We start from the raw sequence: 25,330 nt of genomic DNA, 5'->3' as shown, positions 1-25,330 counted from the left end.
CTAGTGGGTCTCAGATAAAATAAGGCCGTTCTTAGAGCCCTGCAGTTTCCATCATCACCTCGTATTTGTACCATTTGAGTATTGAGTTTGTAACATTTCGAGTTGTACAAAAGGGACATTCCAGGTATTCCATAATCACAGGGTGGTTTAATGGAGTCACCAGGCACCTTGCAGGAGTAGTTCGGTTGCATTTATTATAAGTTGGTTGCTTTAAAATACCCGGTAAAGATTTTAATACTCCAGGCACTCCTTTACTCTGTTACATGATCTCTTTGTGAAATGAAAACATCTACAAATCGATCACTTGTCGGTGTCCAGATTCCAGCTTTTCTTGTTTACCAGCAGATTGGATTTCTTCAAAGGGATCTATATTCTTGATGAAACCTTCTAATCCGTGCTGAGGCCCAAGGTTTAGATCTTTCTTCGTAAAGCACTTAACTCGTATCTCAAAAAGAAAAAGGTTCAAATGCAACCTCTGTTTGAGGATTCAGGGTCACGATCTAGAAAATGAGCCGAATGAATAATATCGTACTTTTGATTAGCAGCCTCAAAAATGAAAACCTTTCATGCAACACCACTGAACCCTCAGGTTACCTTGAAAGGTACAGTTGTCAAGGTGAGCAAAAGGATAGTGTTCACGAATCATCCTTTGGGAACCACTTCGTGACAATCAGTTGCTCTTACACAGAACGGGTTACCTGTGCAGTGTGTGTTTACTGTTGGACTCCGCTATTCGTTTGCAGTTTATAAAATATGACCTGCTTCGACATTTGCGGCACTGCGCTTCGCGTATTCGCCGTTTTCCCCTCATGAATCACTAACCGCCAGTAACCTATCCCTTTTTACGTTGAAACAATGCCTCACTACTCACAGCATTTTCTGGGAGCATATCCACAATGAATTGCAGGGTCCGACAGTGAGAGTGTGCATGTGATTATAGAAATTTAAATATTACTAAAACTTGTATGCATGTATGTTCCTGAAATACAGCCAAAACTATACACGATAGCACAAAAATTTTAGGGCCACATTACTCACCATTTGCCTGCAGTATGCAGTGTCAAGTGTCATTCAAATCAGGCAATGAAAAAAATTATTAAAAAAAAAAAATCAATTCCCGATTCAGTCAAGTATTCTTCGGGAGAATTTGATCAATGCAAACAACCTCAGCGGTATAGTTCGCTGGAGCTATCTTTTTTTTTTTTTTTTTTTTTTTTTTTCCACCAACCACTGTCACAACAGGTTCACGGGTCGTGTGTATATATATATTCGTGGCAAGGGGAGGATGAGGGACCTGCCTTTGCTCCAACCTCACAGATTTATTTACAAAGTGGATGAGGCAAGTTTGCCAGTAATTTAATTCTCAGCATTTAAAAGGATCAAGAACGAAAAAACAATGCTGTGAAGGAAATAACTACCCACCTAGTATAACCCTTGCCACGAAGCTGCTTCAGAAACACCAATGATCTGTAAAGAGTACCTTTTTTATTGGCCACAATTATTCCCACATTCTTGTGAAGTTGGCCAGGGGATGCTTGGCCCAAGTCTTTCACTCACCAGCTGGCCAGGCCTGACATTGAACTATCCAGCATTTTTCACGAAGCAGCATGGGGAATTTGACCATGTTGCCGGTTATCGCTTACCTCCTCTTTGTGAAGGACACCATGGGATATTTGATGTCCAACTAATGCCGGCAGATAGGATGCCAATTTAGCGTCCATCTGAAGGACAGTGTTTTTCATCCATAGGGCTCACTTGAGCGGCCGCCTAAGTCAATTCCTGGCCGCCCAACTGCTTTTAAATTTTAAAAAATATGAATTAAAAAAAGATTTTAAAAAAAGATTTAAAATATTTATGGTGAAGATACATACATGCTAAATACAAGATATGTTGTAAGTGAGAATTTTTTTTACAAAATTGATGATGCTAAGATACTAATTTGTCTCTACTTACATGCTCAGAATGCCCCAGAATGCACGTACGAGCATCTAAAATTGCTAAATTTCCTGGGGGAGAATCCCCAGACCCTCCCCCTCCCCGACAGCGAAAGGGGGAAGCTCCCCTCTCCCCCCCCCCGCTACCACTGGTCGTGGCCACTTCGCAGCCCGCAAAATTATACATGTTGGCAGTTTTACCCAAGTCATTTTAAAACCCAGGAAAAACCCTGGAAGGACAGCACACATATTGATGAATCATCCTGCTTTGAGAAACACTGGGATGACAGTTTATAGCTGGGCAGAGATTTAAATCCAGGCAAGTATGGTACATTAAAATCCATGAGGTAAATATCAACCAAAAGTGGAGGTAACCCTCCCAAATGCACATATTGAGGGAGGGTAAAGGGTAGGATGAGGGACCTGCCTTTGCTCCAACCTCACAGATTTATTTACAAAGTGTATGAGACAGCTGTCATCCATATTTACAAAAGAATGTGAAATTGCCAAAGCATTAAACTTAACTTTTTCTACTGTTCGAAAATTATATTGAGTGAAGAAAAGATTAAGGAATGTGCAGAAAGCGTAACGAAAATAATTAACCAGCGGAATCGCCATGAAGGTTCCCCCGGCTGCGCAGTGGGCCAAATCCTCGGAGTTAGGAATCTCTCTCTCTGTATTCCCTCCATGAAACAATGGGTGATAATTACAATACTGTATATACATAGTTGAGGGTCTCACATTTTACTTTCATATACCCAATGCAAGCAAAACAAGAACTGGAGTAAGGTTTGAGGTTTACTCCGAGTCATAAAAGGCCATTTTTTTAATAGCAACCCATAGAACATGAAATATAACGATGCAGTGCCCATTACCAGTAAGCGCGGTTGGAGGGTGAAAACAACATCCTGTAAACATGAAAAGCTAAGTTGGTGCAGAAATACAAGGCGCTTGGAAGTGGAGTAGGATCAAGTTTCAGCAGCTGCCATATGAGCATTTGGTCTGGGGGTCTGCAAAGGAGGGTATCCCAGACCCCTCTCCCCCCACCCATGAAGTGGGAGAGCTGCAGCCTGGAATACTGCCTGGGCAACACATGGGATTTATACTTTTCTGCAATTGGGGATATTGAAACAAACAAAACATTTCTAACGGGGTTAAAAGCACTTACAAAAGATCAAGTCAAAGGTTTTTGGCCAGCATTTGCAATAACAAATACTTTAAATGGGAAAAAGGCAGAACTACACAAGAGGCTATCGATATATGATATTATACGTACTAAAATAAAAGCCTCGCAAAAATGAGAGGTTGGAGTATCTTATTAAACTTTCTGAAGATACGTTTGGTAGCAAGCGTTGTTTTAAAACACTACATGAACAAATGTGATCCTTTTATTCTTTATCTTCTGGAACGTTTCATTTTGACGGCACGGCCGTGTGGGCATTCCAACGTCTGAAGGCTCAGCCGAGTGTCAGGTGTGCTCATATCTTTTTTATTTATTGGACATCTTACGTATGTAAATGAACACGTTTTAAATCACATGCAGTCAATTTCATCTCAGTATGCCCAATCTTACTTATTTTTTTTTTTAAAAAACACTTCTGTAAACAGCCCTTGAGGCTCTGCTTGCATATAACCATCTACAATTCCAACAGAAGAGATTCTTTTGATGGCAAATGTTTTTCAAGTTTTGTTATCCTCAAAAATAGACCGTGAAGTGAACAGTCGTGTTAAAAGATTGGCCCTTAAACCCTAACTCAAATCATCCTCATGGAGGGAGACAGACAAATACACTAAAACACACTTTCGTATTATTAAATCGTGACTGGGGGGGGGGAGGGGAGGATTGGGATGAGCACCCGAAGGGAGCAGTTTAATGAGAAAAAAAATTGAAAGGAAAAGGGACAAAGATGAGTGAGAAGAGAGGGGAAGAGTTTAGAGGAGCATCGAATCTATGTGGTGCACCCAAGTTGGGGGGGGGGGGAATTTGTTTTTTAAAATTCCATCATTACCCTGTGGGGTCTTCCACCCCACGTGGGTCTAAGTGCCATTTGCGTTCTCTTTTCTTGTGTACAGTTCATTTGAACGTCTATTTCTCCATTATTCGTGAACAGAATTCGATGAAAGTTGACAGGCATATACTAGACATATGCGCAGGCATTAACTGAGCACAAAGTGTGATTGCGGCGCTTTGAGCCAAGGAACGGCCCATTTTCTTAACATTATTTCTCAGTTATTAGTGAACGGAACCGAACCAAACTTGACAGGTATATTCCAGAGACCATTCCCCAGGCATTAACTGAGCCCAAAGTGAGATTCCTGTCCTTTTGGCCATTTTTCGTGAAATTATTTAAAATAAAAATAAATGCGCTGGGCGATGCCCAATGCAAAATTAAGTTGCAAATGATGATAAGAAACTAGCCTCACTCGTAAAAGCCTGGTGTTGGCTTAGTAGTTCGGGTGGCGGCTTGGGATCCTTGGGTCCTGAGTTCAAGCCCCATTGGTCAGTCGGCAAAATGAGTACCAGTGCACTGGTAAGGGGGACACTGCATCAGCGGCATAGCCACGTCCCAACCAATGATGCAACCAGCAGCCACAGGCTGCACTCGATAGAGAGAGCCTCACTCTTTTGAGATGTTCTGGTTTCTTTTTCTGATGTGATGAAAATCTTACGAAATTTCAAAACTATCTGTCGTCCATGCTATCACTCACCTGAGAGATGTACGAATGAACTCCCACGGGTTATGTTCGCAATTCGAACTTCTTGTTATATATGGAACGAAATGTTTTATATCGAGCCTGTGGTTGCTAGTTGCATCATTTTCTGGAAGCGAGGCTGTGCAGCTAATGCAGTGTCCATTACCAGTAAACTGGTACTCAATTTTCCGACCTGAGGATGACGAGCAGAATCAACCCACCTGGTGTTATTTAATGGTTACCGAAGATCTTAAGCCAGCCACCTTAACTGGAAAGCCAATACTCTGCTTCCATGGAACAAAATGATCCCAAAAGGATCGAGGGGGGGGGAAACAAGGTTTATTTTAAAATAATTATTGATATAGAACTCTTCACAAAAAAACAACTTCTTCTTCTTTCGGCTGTTCCCGTTAGGGGTCGCCACAGCGGATCATCCGTATGATCCGGATAGCGATTTGACTTGGTTTTTATGCCGGATGCCCTTCCTGACGCAACCCTGGTCGCCTCTTACGACACAGGGATATGGTACACCTATTCCAACCATGGCATATACCAGGCCCAGTACACTGGTACTCACTTCGCCCACCTCGGAAGGATGACAGGCTGAGTCAACCTCCTGGTGTGTATTAATTCAAGCAGCCAACGGGGCTTGAACTCAAGACCTTTTGGATCCCAATCTGCTACCCTAACCACTACACCAACACCAGGCTATCACAAAACAAAAATACAAAACAAAAATCACAAAAAAAAAAACAATCTGAAGGCAATGAAAAAAAAAAATTCATGACATATTGTAATGAAGAATGGAAAACAGAGGGAAGGAAGATATAAGGAGCTCACAAATGGACACCAGGGGTGTTGTACAAAGTGTGCATTGATACACGTACCTGATCTCAATCGTGAGATTAAAGAAACATTACATCATGTAACAAGGTATTAAAACAACACAGGGAGCAACGTGTTCACAATGTGAGCTCATTCCGATTCAGAAAACTGTGGATTTTTTTTTTTTAATATGAAATCCACAAGAACATTTATTTAATAGTGAGAAATTACCCCCCCCCCCATTACCTAAAATGTCCACATGCAATGTGAACAGTTGTACAATCGACCAAAATCTTTGAACAAGTCAGTGACGCCACAAACAAACCATTCAAAGGAATGAGACATGCATTGAATAGTCAGGAAAGCAACTAAATGTAATTACAATATTTGTAACAGATGAAACAAAAGCCTGAATCAAACAACAATTTCCATGCAGGGTGGGGGGCAGGGGGCGACGGGTACAAAAATGACTGCCCTCGCACCTTCTTGCCATGTGGTGATCATAACTGCCAAATTTGGTAAATTTCTGTCCAACCGTTTGAAGAGATATGCCTGGTGTTGGCTTAATGGTTTGGGTGGTGGGCTTGGGATCCAAGCATCCTGAGTTCAAATTCTGCTCGGCCATTGAATTAATACCAGGTGGGGTCGACTCAGCCTGTCATCCTCCCGAGATCAGCAAAATGAGTACCAGCTTGCTGCGATAATTGAGCAATTCCAGTATCCTGCATTGGAATGGCGACCCATCGAGGATTGCACCCAATAGCCCAGGAGACCGATTCGGCAGCATTGACGCTCTGTACAGTGTGGGCCCAATGGATGGATTGTTTGAGGAGATGGCGTGATGGACGGACAGACAGGAGCCAAATACAATATTCCTCCATTTTTTTCCCCCCAAAAAGCATGGGGATAAAAATAAGAGGAGAGAGATAAAGAGTTCAGAAAGTTGAGGATGGAGGAAAACAAAGTGAAGGTAAATGAAAGAGCATGTATGGTAAATATGGGAAGGACGAGCACGTGTCAGAATTGCACTACTTTGCATATATAATATGTAGATGGTCCGACCACTGCTTACACTGAAGAAAGGGAGGACAATGCCACCCCCACCCTCCCCGAATGTGACACAACAATAGTATTACAGCTTGGTAACGAGCAAGTTCCAAAGAACGCATCAAATGGAGATGCAAACGATTATCTCACAGCCGTGATGGAACAAATGACATTATAAATGATATCAAGGAAGCCATTCTGCAAAGCAGCGGTTAATTCATTCACTTTCAAATATATTTTTACACTTAGTATTTGGAGTACAAATTAACCAAATGCAAATAAATGTTCTCCACCTGCAACATGAGCATCACAGCTCTCCTCCAAGGCCACAAAAAGTCACACCGAGTGAGTAAACGGTCACAAAATAAAATAAATAAAAATCAGGGAAGAAGTCCTTTCATCCCAAACGCAACTCCAAGGAAGCAGAGAGCACAACAGAGCAGAACCAACCATATGGGCATGAGGGCTGAGAATCAGCATGGTAAATGTTGGGGATAGCAGAGATGCAAGAAGAGTGGACAAAGCAGGGAGTATAAAGATGAGAGGGAATTAGGAATAAGAAGAGAATGGGATTTGGGAGGAGGATATCGGGTGTGGGGAGCAAGGTGAAGGGTGGAAGAGAACAACAAATAAAACGTTAGTCACATCAAAATGAACGATATTCAGTTCAAAAACAATCACACTAAAAACTCTACCGTTCACAAGAATGTATCAATTGCAGCCAAGGCAGAATAACCACATGAAGACGACGAGGATGGTTATCTGGAGCATCTTAACACAAGTACTTCAACCTTGCAGGCTCAGCAGCACTTTGATTGCTTACATAAACTCAAACATAAATGGATGAGTTGTGAGTGAGAGAGAGGGGCATGTTTGTGGAGTTGTATTGGAGCTCTGATGTGGAATGTGATACACTGAAATGATTAGGATTTCCCGAGTTGATTAGACCAATTCATTACAAAGAATCTGGAAGAATCCCCATGTTAAGGTGTGTGTTGAGCAGCTTAAATCGGTCCTTCCACAGCATGACATTCTAATTACAAAAGGAATAACAAAAATATATTAATTAATACAAATAATATTAACAATAATAAAAGTATCATTTGGCAATAACCACCACCATTTAATCATGACAGTTGTGGATATGGCTGAAGGCAGCATCAGCAGCAGACCTACCTACCCTCCTGCAAGATTTACAACAACTTACGAATATCACAGTGAGCTAGAATGGCACTCGGTAGAGCACATACCTCTGACAGGCTGAACAGTTTATGTTTTGTATCCCATCAATAGGCTGGATCTATAATCCAGATCTGAACCAAAATCTAATTGGCTTGTTCTCATCACTGAACCAACTCATCCACCCAGTTGTCATAACTCGTCCTTAAGTTTTTGAAATATCATGCTCTTGTTATGTTTGTGGGGTAGATGGAGGAATTTCAGAGTGAAGATAGGATTGTATGGTATAGCATGGTCTGTGGACGGGTAGGAGACATCTCAATGTAAATCAAGCAGAGAAAACTGTGAGCTTAAGATCGTTACACGTCACCACACATGTAGGGAAGGGGGTGGTGGTGCTGTGTTAACTAGGTAGGGTTTTAGGCTAGTTTCTTCCAGTATGTGATTTCCCTGTGACCTTTTCCTACGTTTTTTGCATTTACAAGGCTGGCTATAAAAGGAACGTTCTTACAACAGCAGCAGCTGACCTGGCTGCTGACGAAGTCCGAACACAATCGGCAGGCTAACCCCACACCCCAGGAACGGAAACCGGCAGGCCATGCCCCCGAGGCTGGGGATTGGGCTGTGCAACGTCAAGAGGATAGGACAGAGAGGAGATGGCGGTCGGAACACAAAGGCTCTCACTTGCTCTCGTTGGCACGGTGTAGAAAGCTGCGCGATTCTCATTCGTGCTGTGTGAATTTTCTCATGTGCTGGAGCAAGACGCTAGCCATTGACTGTTCGGCTGGGTCGTGAAGTTTGTGCGCTTTGGGAGGAGAGGAAGAGAAGAAGAGGAGCACGTCTCAGGGTCGAACTCGCCAGGATGACTTGTTGGAGAATTGAAGAGAAAGGCAATGCCTTTTGCTGTGAGTAGGCTGGGTGCTGAGAGAAAGGAGTGGTGTTTGCAATTTTGATCGTGAGAAGAAACTTCAACGATGGCTGGTGGGCTGTTGGCGTGAAGGACCGCCCGCACAAATAGTTTCACGTACATGGCCAGGGAGAGCTTCCTCGGGCCATCTAGTGTGCTTCCCACGCATTGCCTTCGAGGCTCGACGACTGAGGCTCCTAAAAGGTCATCTCTGAATACAAAGCTGAGTGCCAGCATAAAAAGGGGATTTTCGTTTATCTTTACCTTTCCCTTTGTCGGTTTTTGTGACTGTAGTGCGTAGACACGTCTCAAATTAGGATTTAGTTTTACTTCACTTTTTAATTTATTTTCATTATCACCTGTTGATTTATTTTTATTAAACTTCCTTGTGTTTGTCTATTAATTGTGGGTTCGAGACTAAACCCTTGTACTCACATTCTGAACGTGTCTGGTGTGTGCCTTCGCCCACTCCTGTCCTGCATACGCCAGCATCTCCAAGGATCTCGGCTGTTCGCCTCAGAGCGAAAACTGTTCCGCTATCCATCCAGGTCAGTGTTAACCGCCAGGGACACGACACTATATTTAATCATTTTTGTCCTCATCTCTAAATGGTAAAGAATCACGAAAAAAAAATCCCGTCTCCAGATCTTCACCAAAATCTAATCATTTCATCCTCATCGCACACCCAACTTCATTCAAATCCCTCCACAACTTTTTGAGACGTCCTGTTCACAGACAAATATAGACAGAGGGGGGTAAACAACTTCCATATACCTTTGGTGGCAGAGTTAACTAATATTTGCAAACACCACAACTTCACATCGGAATTGGCATCGAGACAGTTTCACTTCCCATGACACTTACAAGGGCTACAATCATCATGAGGATTTTCAACTCAAAACAAATGTTTTTGCTTCAGATTTGGAACTGAATTTTTCGTCTTCCGATTAACAGTGGAAAATACAACGGACATCTCTAAATTCCTCCGACAGTATCGGACAGCTGCAACGCTTTGGCCCTGACTGGATCTCTGTATTTGCAGCGCGATTCTAAATAAAATAAAATAAAATAAAAATATGGGCAATACCCCTGGGCACTCACCTGGATAAGAAAAACCAATGAACCACTGGTAGGCATTTTTGGTGGACAACCCACCCCACCTCCAAGAAATGCCCTTAGACCTCAATTTTTTAAATAGCTTGAACAAACTTTGGTACATCATGGGGGTGGAAGGTTGTCATTAAGTTTCATCAAAATTGTGTGTGTAGTTTCAGAAAAGAAGTTGCAAATGTTTGTGGATGGACAGACAAAACACCATCCCATAAGGTCCCCAGAACTATGTTCCAAGTGAGCTAATGACAAACAATCAATGGAGGTTGGGGAGATCCACAACAACATTGTGGATTTGGACTTGGCTTCTTTAAAGCAAGCCAGTCTCAGCTGAATTATCACATCGCGATCGGAGCGTCAATAAAAACTCAGCAGGCTCAATTATATCTTGCCTGCCTTGTCATAAGACCACAAGACATGTCAAGTGACTCATTGGCGTAATGACTCAAGCGTCTATTCCCAGTCTGGGATGTCGGTGGTTCGATGCCGATTCTGGCAGGGTCCTACCAAAAACTTGAAAAATGGTATGTGCTGTTTCCTTTCACGCTCAGAATTAAAAAATAAGAGAGCACAGAAAAATCCCATTGGTGGCATCCACAATGAGCAAATTTTCCGGTAAGGAGGAAAAGTGAGGTCGTAAAGAGTGAGTCACCCAGGAATTTACGTTGTTTCCCCCAACCTCAGCAACAGTGGTTGTCTGATGTCAAGTCCTGCATTGTATCGTGTATATATATATATATATATATATATATATATATATATATATATATATATATATATATATATATATATATATATATATATATATATATATATATATATATATATATATATATATATATATATATATATATATATATATATATATATGTGTCTGCAAGCGAGTGAGATGTTGCAGCTACTCCACAAAACTTACACTGAATTTTATTTATTTTTTGATGTGGTCACCTCGTGACACAAGTCCACACTTCGTCGTCACCTGTTGATACCTCACATAAACTTAGGATGGGGAAAAGGATACTTACAATAAGGTAGTACTGGCTAATGTGCTCCTAACTTAGTCAAATATATAAAGCAGAGTTTGTGCCTGTGGGTGGGTCATAAGTGCCGCCCATGCCTTCCCGCTCCTTTCCCTCAAGCTGTCCAGAAATCACCGCCATCTTTGTTCGCTACACATACCTCAGATTGTTTATAGGTCTCTGATGTAAATATTAAGACTGAACAACGCATCTTCTACCATTAAATGAAGATACAGTTTTGAGGAAACAAAGGTACATTTTGAATACAACTAAAATGAGGTAATGCATGTTTTGTCAATACGATCATGGCAGCGGTCTAATATACACTGCCCAATGAAGCTATGTTCATTCTCCTAATGCAGAGGAAAGAAAATAGTTGTCTTTCATTGAAGAAAATGAAAAAAATATATATTGGTTTTCGCCTGACTTTTCAAAGCTTATAAACAAACTGATGGACATTTCATACACGTCTTGTGAAGTCAATAAACATGAAATACCTGTGTCTGTATTTAATCAATCGGGAGACCGCAGGTAAAATTCCTGGGAGATGTACTTTCGTACACTTATCACCTCCGAGTTTATGTCCGTTTTAAAACTTAACAAGGTACATTTTCGTCATGAAAATAGTCATGATTAATATTTAAAATCTTCAATTAATCAACAAGTAAATAAATAAATAAAGTCCTTTTGCATGTACTGTATGCTGTAGAGATGTCCAGGGGTGTTCAGTTACCAAGCAGCCAGCTAGCACTTGCCAAGCCAGCTGTTCCTTATCAATTGTTTTGAATGGAGTGCTTGCTTAACTGCTTCAGCCACTTGGCGAGCACGACGAGAAACGTGAAACTGAACACAAGAGACTACACTTGGCAACTAACAGAGGAAGAGAAGGGGTGGGGTGAGAGGAAGGACCCGGTGTTGCCTGGCAACGCCAGGTACCCCTGCTAGTATTTTATATGAATAAGTATGACCTTCCAGCAATACGGGACTTTCAAAATTACGCAATTCACCCCAGAACGCGCACAACCTCGAAGCAGTAATGTTGATTAGGGTACGTTTGACGATAATACTTGGAGAAGCTGGAAGAGACTCATAGCAGTCATTGCTGCAAAAGGCGTTTCAAAGTACTGACCTAAGGGGCTGAATACTTTTACAACCAGTGAATTTTGAAATGTCCATGTTTTTTTGGAGGTATTCCTGACATATGACCTCCTTCAACTACAACAGTGATTTGTTTGATCTCTTCAATTATGAATAAAAAAGTTAATTTGGAAAAATTGTTTTTACATAATTCGTAATTCATCTAAATGTGGCATTATTGATAGGGAGTGAATACTTTTGCAGGCCACTGTATTCTCGGAGGAGTGAGATGTACTAGGCAGATTTCACCAAGGAAGATACCATGTCTGGTTTCGGTGCTTCTTGACAGTGATGGGAAGGTCATATCTGGGGCCTGTGAATGCACAGGGTTTAAAAATGATATTTACTCGAAATCACGTTGGGGGAGGAGGTGGGGGAGGAGGTGGGGGGGGGGACCTATGAAGGCTGTTACAAATATATATTTTGTTTGGTTTCAGAGCCATAAGAGAAATACCAGATTTTTGCATATATTATGAAAAGGAGAGAGGTGTGTGCCCGTGTGCGTGCACACAGTCACTTGTATGAAAAGGAGATGATAGAACTCGACATCTCTCATATTTCCATTCATCCGATTTGCATCCAGGAACAGAACAATTATGGTTTACAATCTAGAAATTGCCACTTTCTTTTAATTGCTTAAAATTATGTATAAAAACGATTTGGATCAGATTTTGCACGAGTAATGGCAGATTAAAAGGGCCCATGCTTGCAGAACCGAATCCCTAAATTTAAAAAAAAAACCAGTGCGTGCGTGAAAGGACTTTGTATTGTTGCGGTTCTACAAAACCGCATGCATCTAAGGCAACGGCACCAAACATAGTGATCCCAGGCAGTTATTTAATTAGTCTTTATACAGTTAGACCTCCCCTCACATCTAGTGGGTTAACATGATGAAGTGTGTTGCATGGGTCTCGTAACCATTTCATATTCTGATTCCTGACCTAACCCGGTCCTTTTCGCCATGGTACAAAACAAGCGCATGCACGCACACCATTCAATATGTGATTGATAACAAGCACAACACGATGCCTCCCGTGGTTTGGAACCACCACAACATACCACCCGTGCATCACACGCATTATTTCGTTCAAATCTGCACGCCAATCACCTCACCTTACTTCGAACCTCGCTCACCACTTCGACCACAAAGACCTCACCACACACGGGAAAAATATTCACGCACCCCCTCGTACCATTGCATCGCCACTATATATAATATAGGGAAGTACTGCACGACTCAGGCTGTCCTCAGGACCACGCGATGATTGGCCAAGCAATAGATGTCAATAGCTCGAGTGCATCTCGACAGGGACGTTCCGGGTGAGCAGCGGAATTGATACAGCCCTCATCTAATCGCCAGACCACGGCAAGACAGGGGCAACGAGGAGGGGTCACAAGAAGGGCGATCTGAGAGTTTGGTATGGGGCCCAGGTGTGCATTTTGGCTCATGAGAGGGGCCCGCGAGTAGCGGGGAAAGTCTGTTGCTATTCAACATTCAGACTGCACTCTGAGCACGTTCAGGGCCGGGGTGCCGAGTCAGGGAGCATGCCCTATGTTGAGTCAGGAGCTTCAACGTGGGCCGTAGCGGATGGGCAACAGATAATTTCCGGTCCCGGAGCCTGGCAGGGCTTGGCTTGGGCCGCTGTGGCCCAGTAGAGAAGCAGGATTTGGGTCACAGGGTGTCAGTTTGAGTCATCACCCCACCCTTTGCCCAGGGCATATAAAAGAGGGAGCACGGAGCTATTAGCTCTCTTCTCGACGTTGCCTCACTATTGGTGTGCAATTGCCAGGACGTGCTTCTTTCTGAGTCTGATCCGGGGCGACTGCTGAGACTCCCTGCCGTGCTGTGCTATTAACGTTCCGCCACCCCCATGCAGCCAGACTAGTGCGGAGCGCACATTGCCACAAGTCCCGGCAAAGTGATCAAGCAGGAGATAACGCTCCACATATCGAGGTGGGAATATTCAGGTGGAGCGTCCCACACTACACAAACAGACCTTTACACGGCTAGGATAGGGATATTTCGCCTCACGCATCTATTCACCCCTCTCTCCATCCTGCCTTCTTTGGATGCACAAAGAGCAAAGACTCGCAATTCCATTTTCCGTTGGCTTCATGGTTAGGGTGGTGGGCTTGGGATCCCATGCTCCAGAGTTCAAACCCCACTCAGCTGGTGAATTAATACCAGGCAGGGTTGACTGCCTGTCATCCTTCCGGGGTCGGCAAAATGAGTGCCAGCTTGCTGGAATCCAGTGTTGCAGTGGCGACCTGGCCTTTCTTCCAATGGTCCAGCAATGTCCGTATGTAGCTTAGCTGGGAGGTTATAATTCCCCACGAATGGGCTCTCGTATCAGTCCGGCATTGTGTTAGCGGAAAGATTGGCCGCATTAATCACGATCCAATAAAGATAATGGCATAACTGCTGAGTGCGCTATTCCTTGAAAAGGAGATCACGTGTTCTTAAGTAAACGGTGTCAGACGGAGGACCCGAAGTCACGTGGTCAAGCTATTGGCGTTCGTCGTCGTTTAGCGACCCACCGCGACACGACTTTTTCGTGTGCGATGGCCTGCGACTCCTGGTGAGTCCGGAGAGAACAAAAGATTCTCGCCCCGCTCCCCCCTCGTGACCATGGGTCTGCAACAGGATTCATGTGTCATTTTGAAATGGTCTTCATTGAAATAACTCGACTTCTAAATCAAATTTCATTTCAGTGACAAAGGTGAGTTTTCCAAACAACAATCTGATCCTAGTCTGTTATGAGCAAGAAAATGAATTACTAAGCACACAATAAAAGATCAGCTTGATCAATAGATCCACAAAGGAAACACAAGAGCAGATACTCACTGCGGGTTGGCAATACATGTAGTTTGCAGCGACTATCCAAAGACACACTGAGCAGTTCAGCGTCGAGATGTTTTTTTTGTGACTTCTGACTAGTGCTGGACGGCAAAAACCCCAGTTCAGTCACCACGATACCATGCGTTTCCCGCACATAATACACACGCTGCAGGAAATAATCACATGCCCAACAATGACTTGGAAAGCTATTTTGATGGGTGAAAATCATATCCACAAAACATTGTCTTTGACCTTAATTAACCCTCCCACCGACTAAGCGAGTCTCGTTTTACCTGTAGGGAGAAAGCAATGTGGATAGCAACAGAGCCTGTAATGGTTCCAAGGCCCAGGTATGTGCCCACTTCACTGCAATGACAAGACAACACAGAACTCTGCAGCAAACCACACCATAAATGTGTGCAACTTTTAAATCGGGCTCACCTCACAAGTTTGTGCATGTGAGGAAATGTTTAGATTTTAACTTGCATGAAAAGATCGCAATAGTGTGAGATTTCTGGTTATTTCCTGATATCGAATGTAACAAGTACGAGCAGGAGAAACTTTTATGACGGTTCCCTCTCCCAGAATGTATAAAACAGGAAGCAGAGTAGAAGTCGGTCAAGAGTTGCTTTGTTGTATTCCGTACCAATAAACTCAAGTTTGGAGTTCACCGGTCTACCAGCGTGGAGCGATTGAATAAATAACCTTCGGGTTTTGTAACAGACCCAGTTGATGGTCAATAAAATAGAAGAATTATCACCTCAAATATCTGCTGCAGGGTGATCCCCAGCATAAGAAATATCACAAATATTTTGCATTACCCATGCATAAACATTTCCTGTAAAAATAAAGTGGAAGTGCAATGCACCATCATAATCATCATGATAATTAATCAATGTACCATACTCTACAATGTCGGTGCTGTAAAAAGGTTACGCAAGGTGGTTTGCCGTTGTCTCATTAAGCCGATTAATGCTTGCGGATGGGACACAGTTTAACATCCATCGGAGTGACGGCGCATACATTGATGCTTCGCCTTGCATGCAGAACACGAGGATGATAATTTAGAGCTGGGAAGTGAATGGCACTCATCATGTCATCACAACACAAACATTGCTCATAATATGTGCTTGATGACAACTCCACATCTGGAATGCAAAACGTATGAGAGCCCTCTTATTCTCATTGCAAGACATTTTTCATTGTTGAAGTACTTTATGTTCTTCAACATTGGTCCCTGTGAGCTGGCTTCCAGCAGCTGCTCTTCAATTTCTCTCACCACTCTTTATGCTGACCTACAGATTCGTGAATACGTTGCCTTATCCACAAGCTGCTGAAGCAGATGATCTGCGAGAATTCTAAATATAGCTCGGACATTCTTTGAAGGTATTTACTTAAGCATAGGCATCCCATCAATAATCCAAACTCTCCCACGAGACACGTTTTTGATCACAGGTGTCGGCTGGACTCTTGCTTCGATGAAGTGCATGAGGTTGGACTTTACGGTCTTGCTTATAGAACCGTCCACAGTTGCAAGAGACGATGCAAGTGGACCAAGATTGTATGTAGGTAAACATCTTGTTATCCAGCATTCTCACCCCAGCAATGGTTATCAGTCTTTGGAAGAGGTTTGTGGGCATTGATAATTAACTCATTTCCTTTCACATTTGAAGATTTGTTCATCGATGTAAATGGCTGAGTTTTCTGGGGTCATTTTTTCTTTTTATTTAAACAGTACAGCCTTGTAAAACATCTTCATCCCTTTATAACCAATCCTTACAATAAGATGCAACAGCTGCAACTCCATCTTCACGTCTCTTGATAGTCAAAAATTATTTTCACCAAATAAGTTGGTCTGTTGCGTTTGTCTGTCTCGTGATTTTGGCCACAGTTTAAGGAAACGTTCTGAATATTTTTTGTGTATGCAGGTGAGAGGCCAAAGACAGCAACGCATAATTTTGGTGAACGTCTGAATCTGGATACTAGAATTTTTAATACGAGAAATTTAAGCGATTCTTCACCATTGAGAGATAGAACCAAAATCGATAACAGCACAATATCTCGAAAATTATGGATGGATTCGGATGAAATTTAGTGGACACTGGACAGGTTGGGTGTTTGACAAGGACGCATCAATGCATTTTGGTGAAGATCCAAATATGAGAATTTTTTGAAGTCATTCTTCACCATTGGGAGATCAGGCCAAAAACCATGTAGAGCATGATATCTCAAAAAGTTGTAAACTTATGACAAAACTAGGTGGACCAGTTGGTTTAGTGATGAGAACAAGCCAATTCAATTCTGCTTAAGGTCCAGATTCAGATCTGTCCCATCAGTGGATACAAAATGGAAACTGTTCAGCTGGCGGAGGTATGTGCTCTACCGAATGTCATTCTGTTTCGCCAAGTGTTGCTCCAGGAGTGATTTTTCATTTGTCATTTCTGTGCAGGATATCTCAAAGGTGTGGACAGATTCGGATTAAATTTGTTGGACAGGTTGGATGTGTGACAAGGAAGAATTGATTTGATTTTGGTGAAGATCAGAAAACGAGAATTTTTAATTTTTAAAGTAATTCTTCACCATTGAGAGAGATGGGGCCAAAAAGGACATATGGCATGATGTTTCAAAAATTTATTGGTCCCGATATGTTCCACTGGATCAAGCATTGCATGGCAGAGGTATGCGGTCTACCGAGTGCCCTTCTAATTGGCACTGTTACCAATTCAGCTATTTCGCAAAACTGTAATTACCTCTCCTTAAATAAAATAAAAAACACAGAATGAAACGATTTTATTTCTTTCTAATTATTTTTCCAAGATATTTTGCCATCCATTGATTCCTGAAAATAAACATCAAATTGGATTTAAAGTCTTAGAAAAAAAAAAATTGAAAATGAAGAATCCTGATGCTATTGTGTCATGGGCCATAGCAATCAAGTTCAAACGCATGACAAGCAATACTTCATTGATGGAAGTATCAATGAGATTGCTCAAATTGCTTATCCTTGATCAGTTTTTAGATGCAAGGCTTTGTCACAGCGAGAGCAGGTCATTAGCAAGATCCAATGTATTTCTTGCCTTGGCTTGAATGTCGATGACTTGAAAAGCTAGCCTCACAGCAATAGGTTGTGGCAAATGGGATGACTTTTAGAGAGCTCGATCAAAGAATCGGATGTTCACCACCAGCTTTTAATCAGGATTCCAGGTCAGAATCTTGAAAGTCTGTTTTTAGCATGCAATTTTCTCGCAGAACAAGGAACTCGACTTTCGCCATGACATCATAATCTTTGATGCCTCCTTCCTTAACCCCCCAAAAATGCCGAGTTACCCCTGGGGGGGGGGAGGGGGTAATTACCTCTGGTCTGGAGGTACTCAACATCGGCTTTTGGATAGTTTGGGCCTTCTTGCTCGACCGCTTCTATTGTCAAAAGTACCAGGATCACGTTTCCTCCTCAAACTAATTTCTGATCCAATATACTATATTCTGTGTTCGAGCTTTGGTTGTGCCGAAGCAGTTTTTGGCTGCGGGTTTATATTGCATGGTTTGCCAATGGCTTCCCAGGAGTAGTTAAGGCAGGATTTTGGAATTTGTTCATGGTGCCGGCAATAGATCGCCTACTCTTTGTGAAGGACACCATGGGATCCTTTATGTCCACCAATGAATACTGACATAAGGGACGCCCGTTTAAAAATCCATCCGAGGGATGGCACCACCCATTAACCCCACCCAAATACACATTGATGAATCACCCTACCTGTGAAACACCAAGCTGACAGTTTAGAGCTGGGGCAGGAATCGAACCCAGGCTAGACTGCTTATATGCCAGTGTGACCAATTATTATTGGCCTTTAAAGGAAACAAATATGGGTTACCAACAGCTAGCATAAGAGGAACTCACCTCACAGCCAGCGCAGAGATGACTTCATTCCCACAGGCTACATTTAGCAAAGGTAAGAAGTTGTTTGCATCCCATTTGGTGAGGAAACAGGGTAATGGATGGCGTTCTCTTCGATGAGGTATATGCACTGTGAAGAGACGCGTCATGACCTCATTGCTATCCTCCACGCGAGCAAACCTGAGCAACAAAATAAATTGAACACAGTAAGAAAATGTATCAATAATGAGAATATCTATCTAATGATGACTGCTGCATTTACATTTGAGCCACTGAGAAGTAAAATATTCAAACTCCACTGAATAAGGATCAGCATCAGCCTCAAAATTTTTGTTGAGAAGTGCTATTGCCACCAAGGATGTAATGACTTGATTATATTTCAGTGCACAAAACTTTGGTCCCGAGTGTGGGTCGACCCAGTTTCCTTCTCAGAAACGAGAGGCAATAGATAATGTATACATGATAATGACAAGGAAAATCCCAGACAAAAGACAGATATTGACAATGAACAGCAAATAAATAATATTTAATTACAGAAAGCAGGAACCTATGGCATCATGGACACTCAATCACTTTCATGCAAAACAAACAAAGGGGAGCCAGACAAGGATTTCAAAAAGGATATATGGTCCTCTCAAGGGGGAGCACAGCAGAGGTCTTCCAGGAAGGCACAACAGCAAGCGAAGCGGGTCTTCAGAGAAACAGGGCTCCAATTGCGGGCTCCGTCTGCTCCACTCAATGTCCGTTGCTCTTACTATTAGTCAGATCCTGCCTTTAATCACCCTTCCACGGCCATGCCCTCAAGCATCCTTCATTCATGAATGGGCACGTCACCTACGCTGCGGCAACGTCATGCGGGGTGGTGCCACCCAGCTCCACCAAAACCAATGACATGCCAACTTGCAGACCATCAATGGCATCGTTCCGGTCAGTGTCAAGCAAGACTTCATATACTCCAGAGCATGGACTGTGAAGGGGATTATGAAACCACACATGGAATACAGACACATCCAGTGTGACGATCCTTTACCTTGCCTACTTATACAGAGGACATGTACAAATTACACTTTCCTAGCTGGCACTATGGAACTATACCACCTCTTACAACATACGAAAAACAGGTCAATGATTACCGAAAATGATCGAGCCTACGCGAGCAAACAGACCAAGCTAATTTAACATCCTAGAAAGTGTGTCCCCCTCTCCAACCAAACAGCTGATTGCACTACCACACAAAATGTGGAAACACAGCATCACTGTTACCATTATATGCATGTTGGTACAAAATGGACAAATAAACATAACACATTAGATTTGAACCAAAGATCCCAGTTACACAGAGTATGTGCTCAGATGAAACACTGAACAGGTCAAATCACCTGCTATAAAGAAAAAGTTTACAAAGATGCTCAGACTGACCGACACCCCTGAAAGCGGTACGTCTTGCTGGGTATGTCTGGGCGGACATGCGACCAGTCGAGGCCAGCAACAAGTATGCCGTGCTGCCACACCGAGCATGCAAAGTCTCGTCCCGCAGTTACAACCTGTGAGACAGGCCAGCATCTTAGTTGGCCCTCATAACTGGACTTTTGAGGCCATTGACTAATCTATGCAAAATGGTAAAATTTCTCAAATGAGGAAGAAAATTACTGCAAAGTGCCCTGGATATCTATCATAATACTCAATTGCATCAATGAATTCACACTAAAAAGAAGACAGCATTCATTTATTCCCCCTCCTACTTCAAATGCAGCACAAAGCTGTGGGTTGCATCATTGGCTGAGGGTGCGACTATGCCGCTGATGCTGGCTGTGTCCCAATACCAGTACACTGGTACTCATCTCACAGACCTCAGAAGGATGACAGGCTGAGTCAACCCCACCTGGTGTTAATTCAACAGAGGAACAGGGTTTGAACCAAGGACACTAATATCCCAAGACAGTCACCCTAACCATCCATCCATCCATTAGGACCATACTCTGTACAGAGTGTTGGTGCTGCTTAAGCATTCTCCTTGACTATTGGACACAATCCTGGAAGGGTCAACACTCTGACCCAGTATACCAGCATGCTGGGACTCATTTTGCCGACCTCAAAAAGATGATAGGCAGAGTCAACCACACCTGGTATTAATTCAACAGCCAAGTGGGGTTTGAACACAGAATCATAGGATCCCAAGCCCACTACGAGTAGAGGACCTGGCTTAGACATGTATGCACTTAATTTAGGAGAGGATATTTCAACTGTTTTGGAGCCTGGTGTTGGCGCAGTGGTTAGGGCAGCGGCTTGGGATCCAAAAGGACCTGAGTTCAAGCCCCGTTGGGCCACTGAATTAATACACCAGGGGGTTGACTCAGCCTGTCATCCTTCAGAGGTCGGCGAAATGAGTACCAGTGTACTGGGCCGGTGTATACCCCGCTTAAAATAGGTGTACCATTTCCCTGTGTCGTAAGAGGCGACCAGGGTTGCGTCAGGAAGGGCATCCGGCGTAAAACATGTGCCAAATCACTATGCGGATCATACGGATGATTCGCTGTGAGAGAAGAGAGAAGAAGAGAGAAGAGAGAAGAAAAGAGAGAAGAAAAGAGAGAAGAAAAGAGAGAAGAAAAGAGAGAAGAAAAGAGAGAAGAAAAGAGAGAAGAAAAGAGAGAAGAAAAGAGAGAAGAAAAGAGAGAAGAAAAGAGAGAAGAAAAGAGAGAAGAAAAGAGAGAAGAAAAGAGAGAAGAAAAGAGAGAAGAAAAGAGAGAAGAAAAGAGAGAAGAAAAGAGAGAAGAAAAGAGAGAAGAAAAGAGAGAAGAAAAGAGAGAAGAAAAGAGAGAAGAAAAGAGAGAAGAAAAGAGAGAAGAAAAGAGAGAAGAAAAGAGAGAAGAAAAGAGAGAAGAAAAGAGAGAAGAAAAGAGAGAAGAAAAGAGAGAAGAAAAGAGAGAAGAAAAGAGAGAAGAAAAGAGAGAAGAAAAGAGAGAAGAAGAGAGAAGAAGAGAGAAGAAAAGAGAGAAGAAAAGAGAGAAGAAAAGAGAGAAGAAAAGAGAGAAGAAAAGAGAGAAGAAAAGAGAGAAGAAAAGAGAGAAGAAAAGAGAGAAGAAAAGAGAGAGAAGAAAAGAGAGAGAAGAAAAGAGAGAGAAGAAAAGAGAGAGAAGAAAAGAGAGAAGAAAAGAGAGAAGAAAAGAGAGAGAAGAAAAGAGAGAGAAGAAAAGAGAGAGAAGAAGAGAGAAGAAAAGAGAGAAGAAAAGAGAGAGAAGAAAAGAGAGAGAAGAAAAGAGAGAGAAGAAAAGAGAGAAGAAAAGAGAGAGAAGAAAAGAGAGAGAAGAAAAGAGAGAGAAGAAAAGAGAGAGAAGAAAAGAGAGAGAAGAAAAGAGAGAGAAGAAAAGAGAGAGAAGAAAAGAGAGAGAAGAAAAGAGAGAGAAGAAAAGAGAGAGAAGAAAAGAGAGAGAAGAAAAGAGAGAGAAGAAAAGAGAGAGAAGAAAAGAGAGAGAAGAAAAGAGAGAGAAGAAAAGAGAGAGAAGAAAAGAGAGAGAAGAAAAGAGAGAGAAGAAAAGAGAGAGAAGAAAAGAGAGAGAAGAAAAGAGAGAGAAGAAAAGAGAGAGAAGAAAAGAGAGAGAAGAAAAGAGAGAGAAGAAAAGAGAGAGAAGAAAAGAGAGAGAAGAAAAGAGAGAGAAGAAAAGAGAGAGAAGAAAAGAGAGAGAAGAAAAGAGAGAAGAAAAGAGAGAAGAAAAGAGAGAAGAAAAGAGAGAAGAAAAGAGAGAAGAAAAGAGAGAAGAAAAGAGAGAAGAAAAGAGAGAAGAAAAGAGAGAAGAAAAGAGAGAAGAAAAGAGAGAAGAAAAGAGAGAAGAAAAGAGAGAAGAAAAGAGAGAAGAAAAGAGAGAAGAAAAGAGAGAAGAAAAGAGAGAAGAAAAGAGAGAAGAAAAGAGAGAAGAAAAGAGAGAAGAAAAGAGAGAAGAAAAGAGAGAAGAAAAGAGAGAAGAAAAGAAAAGAGAGAAGAGAGAGAAGAAAAGAGAGAAGAGAGAGAAGAAAAGAGAAGAGAGAGAAGAAAAGAGAAGAGAGAGAGAAAGAGAAGAGAGAGAGAAAGAGAAGAGAGAGAGAAAGAGAAGAGAAAGAGAAGAGAAAGAGAAGAGAAAGAGAAGAGAAAGAGAAGAGAAAGAGAAGAGAAAGAGAAGAGAAAGAGAAAAAGAGAGAAAAAGAGAGAAAGAGAAAGAGAAAGAGAAGAGAAAGAGAAGAGAAAGAGAAAGAGAAGAAAGAAGAAAGAGAAGAAAGAGAAGAAAGAGGAAGAAAGAAGGAAATATCTCAACTGTTTTAGGCTAATATGACCCCAAGGAACAACTTGGGATGTGTGCCAAAATCTCTATCCGGGACAAACAGCCCGAAAATGACCACACCCTTTTTCATCGAAAGTGCTACTTCTGACATAGCTTCTGCCTATTTGCAGGGCGGACATTTGTCATTTCTGTGCAGTTTTTGGCCAGAAGTTTTTTTGGAAGATCCCACCAGATGATCTTCTAAACCGTTGGAGCTACAGATTTTCTGAGGTGCTCAAAATGTTCAGAATGGCCATGTTTATTTATTTCTTTATTTAGGGGGGGTCATAGAAGAGTGTAAAATTTCTAATTTGATATTTTTATGAGAAAATGGCTAAAAACCGTTTTATTTACCATACATACTGGAATTGCCATATATTTATTAACTTAAACTTTCCGGACTTAGAGTAAAGCGAGAAGATTTGTCATCAACGAGAGTTGAACTGACAATTTGGAATTTGAACAATGCAAGGGATTTTTTAAAAAGAAAGAAAGCGAGCATTTGATTAATATAAAGAAATTGTATTTTCAAACATTTACATACTATTATCAATGGAATGTTAACTTAAAATGAAAAATAAAAAACAAAACTTATTACTTTAGTAGGCAGCAGTATCTCAAGAGCTTAAATGTTTCAAAGATCAGCAGGGAAATTGCCCAACCACCAACAATACAACTTTTAAAACCACATTAATACTATTTATGTGTCACGCAAACTAGGGTCAGGAACATGAAGAGTAACACAACAGAGTCCAGGTATAAGGATGATGAGCAGTGTTCATTCAGTGATACGGTTTTTACAACAATCACCTCCCTTGCATTTGCAGTACTTGCAACACTTGATCCCAGCTACCCTGCAGGAACACCCATTTTTGCGAGCACACTTGCCACATGTGCAGGGATTTGGCAGGCCTTTGGGTTTGGAGATCACAATCTCAGGGACTAATAAACTGCCCCTTCTTACAAACCCATAAGACTCAGCATTCATAATCAGGGTGGCATATCTCTAAATGGGGCTTGGACCCACAGCTGCTGTTGGTAATAGCCTCTATGGATATGTTTCCTTGCATTAGTTGAGGCACAAGTGGTTCTCTCAAAGTCCATCTTGAGGGCATTGCTATCAAATGCAGTGAGACACAGGTCGTCAAATGTCTCCAGGTCTGTTGATGGTTTGAGACACGACCAAGAATGTCTCTGCCATCTGTATTGCACTTTCTGCTAGCTGGGGACAGTCAAAATTCAGGATCAGATAGGAATTTCCTGGTCTGTGGACAACATTCAGGGCTGCAAGTTTAGTTGATATCTTGCTGGTTGTATCGCACCCAGTCAGCGCATGGAGTGCTGAGAGACACTTTGTGAGCTCGTCTCCCAGTGCTATGCAGATATCGTGGAGTGGTAATATTGATCTTTTCACTCCTGAGTTGCAGACGAGCCAAAGCTCTTGGAGGCCAAGATCTCTCCAATTGACTGTGATGTGGTATAACAGGCACACAAAGACATGTGTCACCTGATGACAGCGTCATGGATGTAGGTCCTGACCGGTGACTTAGAACGTCCTGCACATGGAACATCATCCTGTCATCAGCTTCGTGTGTGCAGTTGAGCAGAGAGAATGGAAAAGCACACCCAGCTGACACCATCCATGCCTGTGGTGATATACCGAGGTATAGAGGTTTGGTTCTGTGGTAATTGGTGGTGAGCCACTCAACATAGAATGCCTGGAAAGCAGTTTTGATGATGGAAGATGACCAAAAGTTCTCCAATACCACTGGAACATTTTGGTTTGGTGACATCACATCAAGGACAACCATTTCTTTTGACTTTCTTCTTCTCCCCCCCTCTCCATTCTTGATGCTGCCCTCTCTGTAAGCATCAAAAATGATATGGGTCTCAGTTGTGCCCAGCTTTGGTGACCATAGATGTCAAGGCAATAGCAAAGTCATAGAATGTCTTGACAGGCGGATCAAGCTTCTTTAAGGGGACCTTTCTCACCAAGGCCATGAAGTCGATAATGATGGCGTGGGTTTGTGGGGAGGTTTCTGGCCCTTTTTTATCTATTAGTGGGCACAACTTCAGCATCTGAGTCGATCATCGATAAAATTAGCACAAGCAGTGCTGTCCTCCTTGATACAGCACAACTTGTCTACATTGACATTGGTCACAATTTCTCCAGTGAGAACATTCTTCAGTGCTACCTGGTCTTGTAGAGGACTGCATACCTTCAGGAGATACTCCTCTATGTCTTGCACCATCCCAACTATCTTAGTTGCAGTACTTGGGTTGAAGTCATGGTGAAGTGAGAATTCTCCTTCGACATCATCCTTCATCTTCAGGAGGTCAACGTACTGGTCTTTTTTATGCTTGATAATTCCCCACAGAGCTACTGCTTCCTTCTTTCTGGTGACCAATTATCCCCTCCCCCCCCACTCACTTTGGCAGGCCGATTGCAGCA

General features: G+C 42.3%; 1 protein-coding gene across 3 annotated transcripts in view; it reads right to left on the bottom strand.

Annotated features, from left to right (window-relative positions):
• The window catches only part of PREB (prolactin regulatory element binding), a 97,500-nt gene that overhangs the window by 54,092 nt on the left and 18,078 nt on the right, over window positions 1-25,330 (bottom strand). The window contains exons 5-9 of one of the 3 annotated variants that reach the window (XM_085854536.1): window positions 20,006-20,130; window positions 18,590-18,766; window positions 14,985-15,057; window positions 14,698-14,857; window positions 2,746-6,966 (exon numbers count right to left, since the gene is read on the bottom strand). In XM_085854536.1, coding sequence (XP_085710662.1) covers window positions 6,881-6,966; window positions 14,698-14,857; window positions 14,985-15,057; window positions 18,590-18,766; window positions 20,006-20,130 — 621 coding nt within the window. In that variant the 3' untranslated portion in view covers window positions 2,746-6,880. The other 2 variants (XM_085854537.1, XR_015051171.1) reach the window with 2 other exon arrangements.

The sequence above is a fragment of the Eptatretus burgeri genome, chromosome 14 (genome assembly GCF_056783735.1).
Source record: "Eptatretus burgeri isolate ZD-2024b chromosome 14, Ebu_testis_v1, whole genome shotgun sequence".
NCBI lineage: Eukaryota > Metazoa > Chordata > Myxini > Myxiniformes > Myxinidae > Eptatretus > Eptatretus burgeri.
The sequence above is the reverse complement of the archived record's forward strand: the minus strand, read 5'-3'. Positions and strand labels throughout refer to the sequence as shown.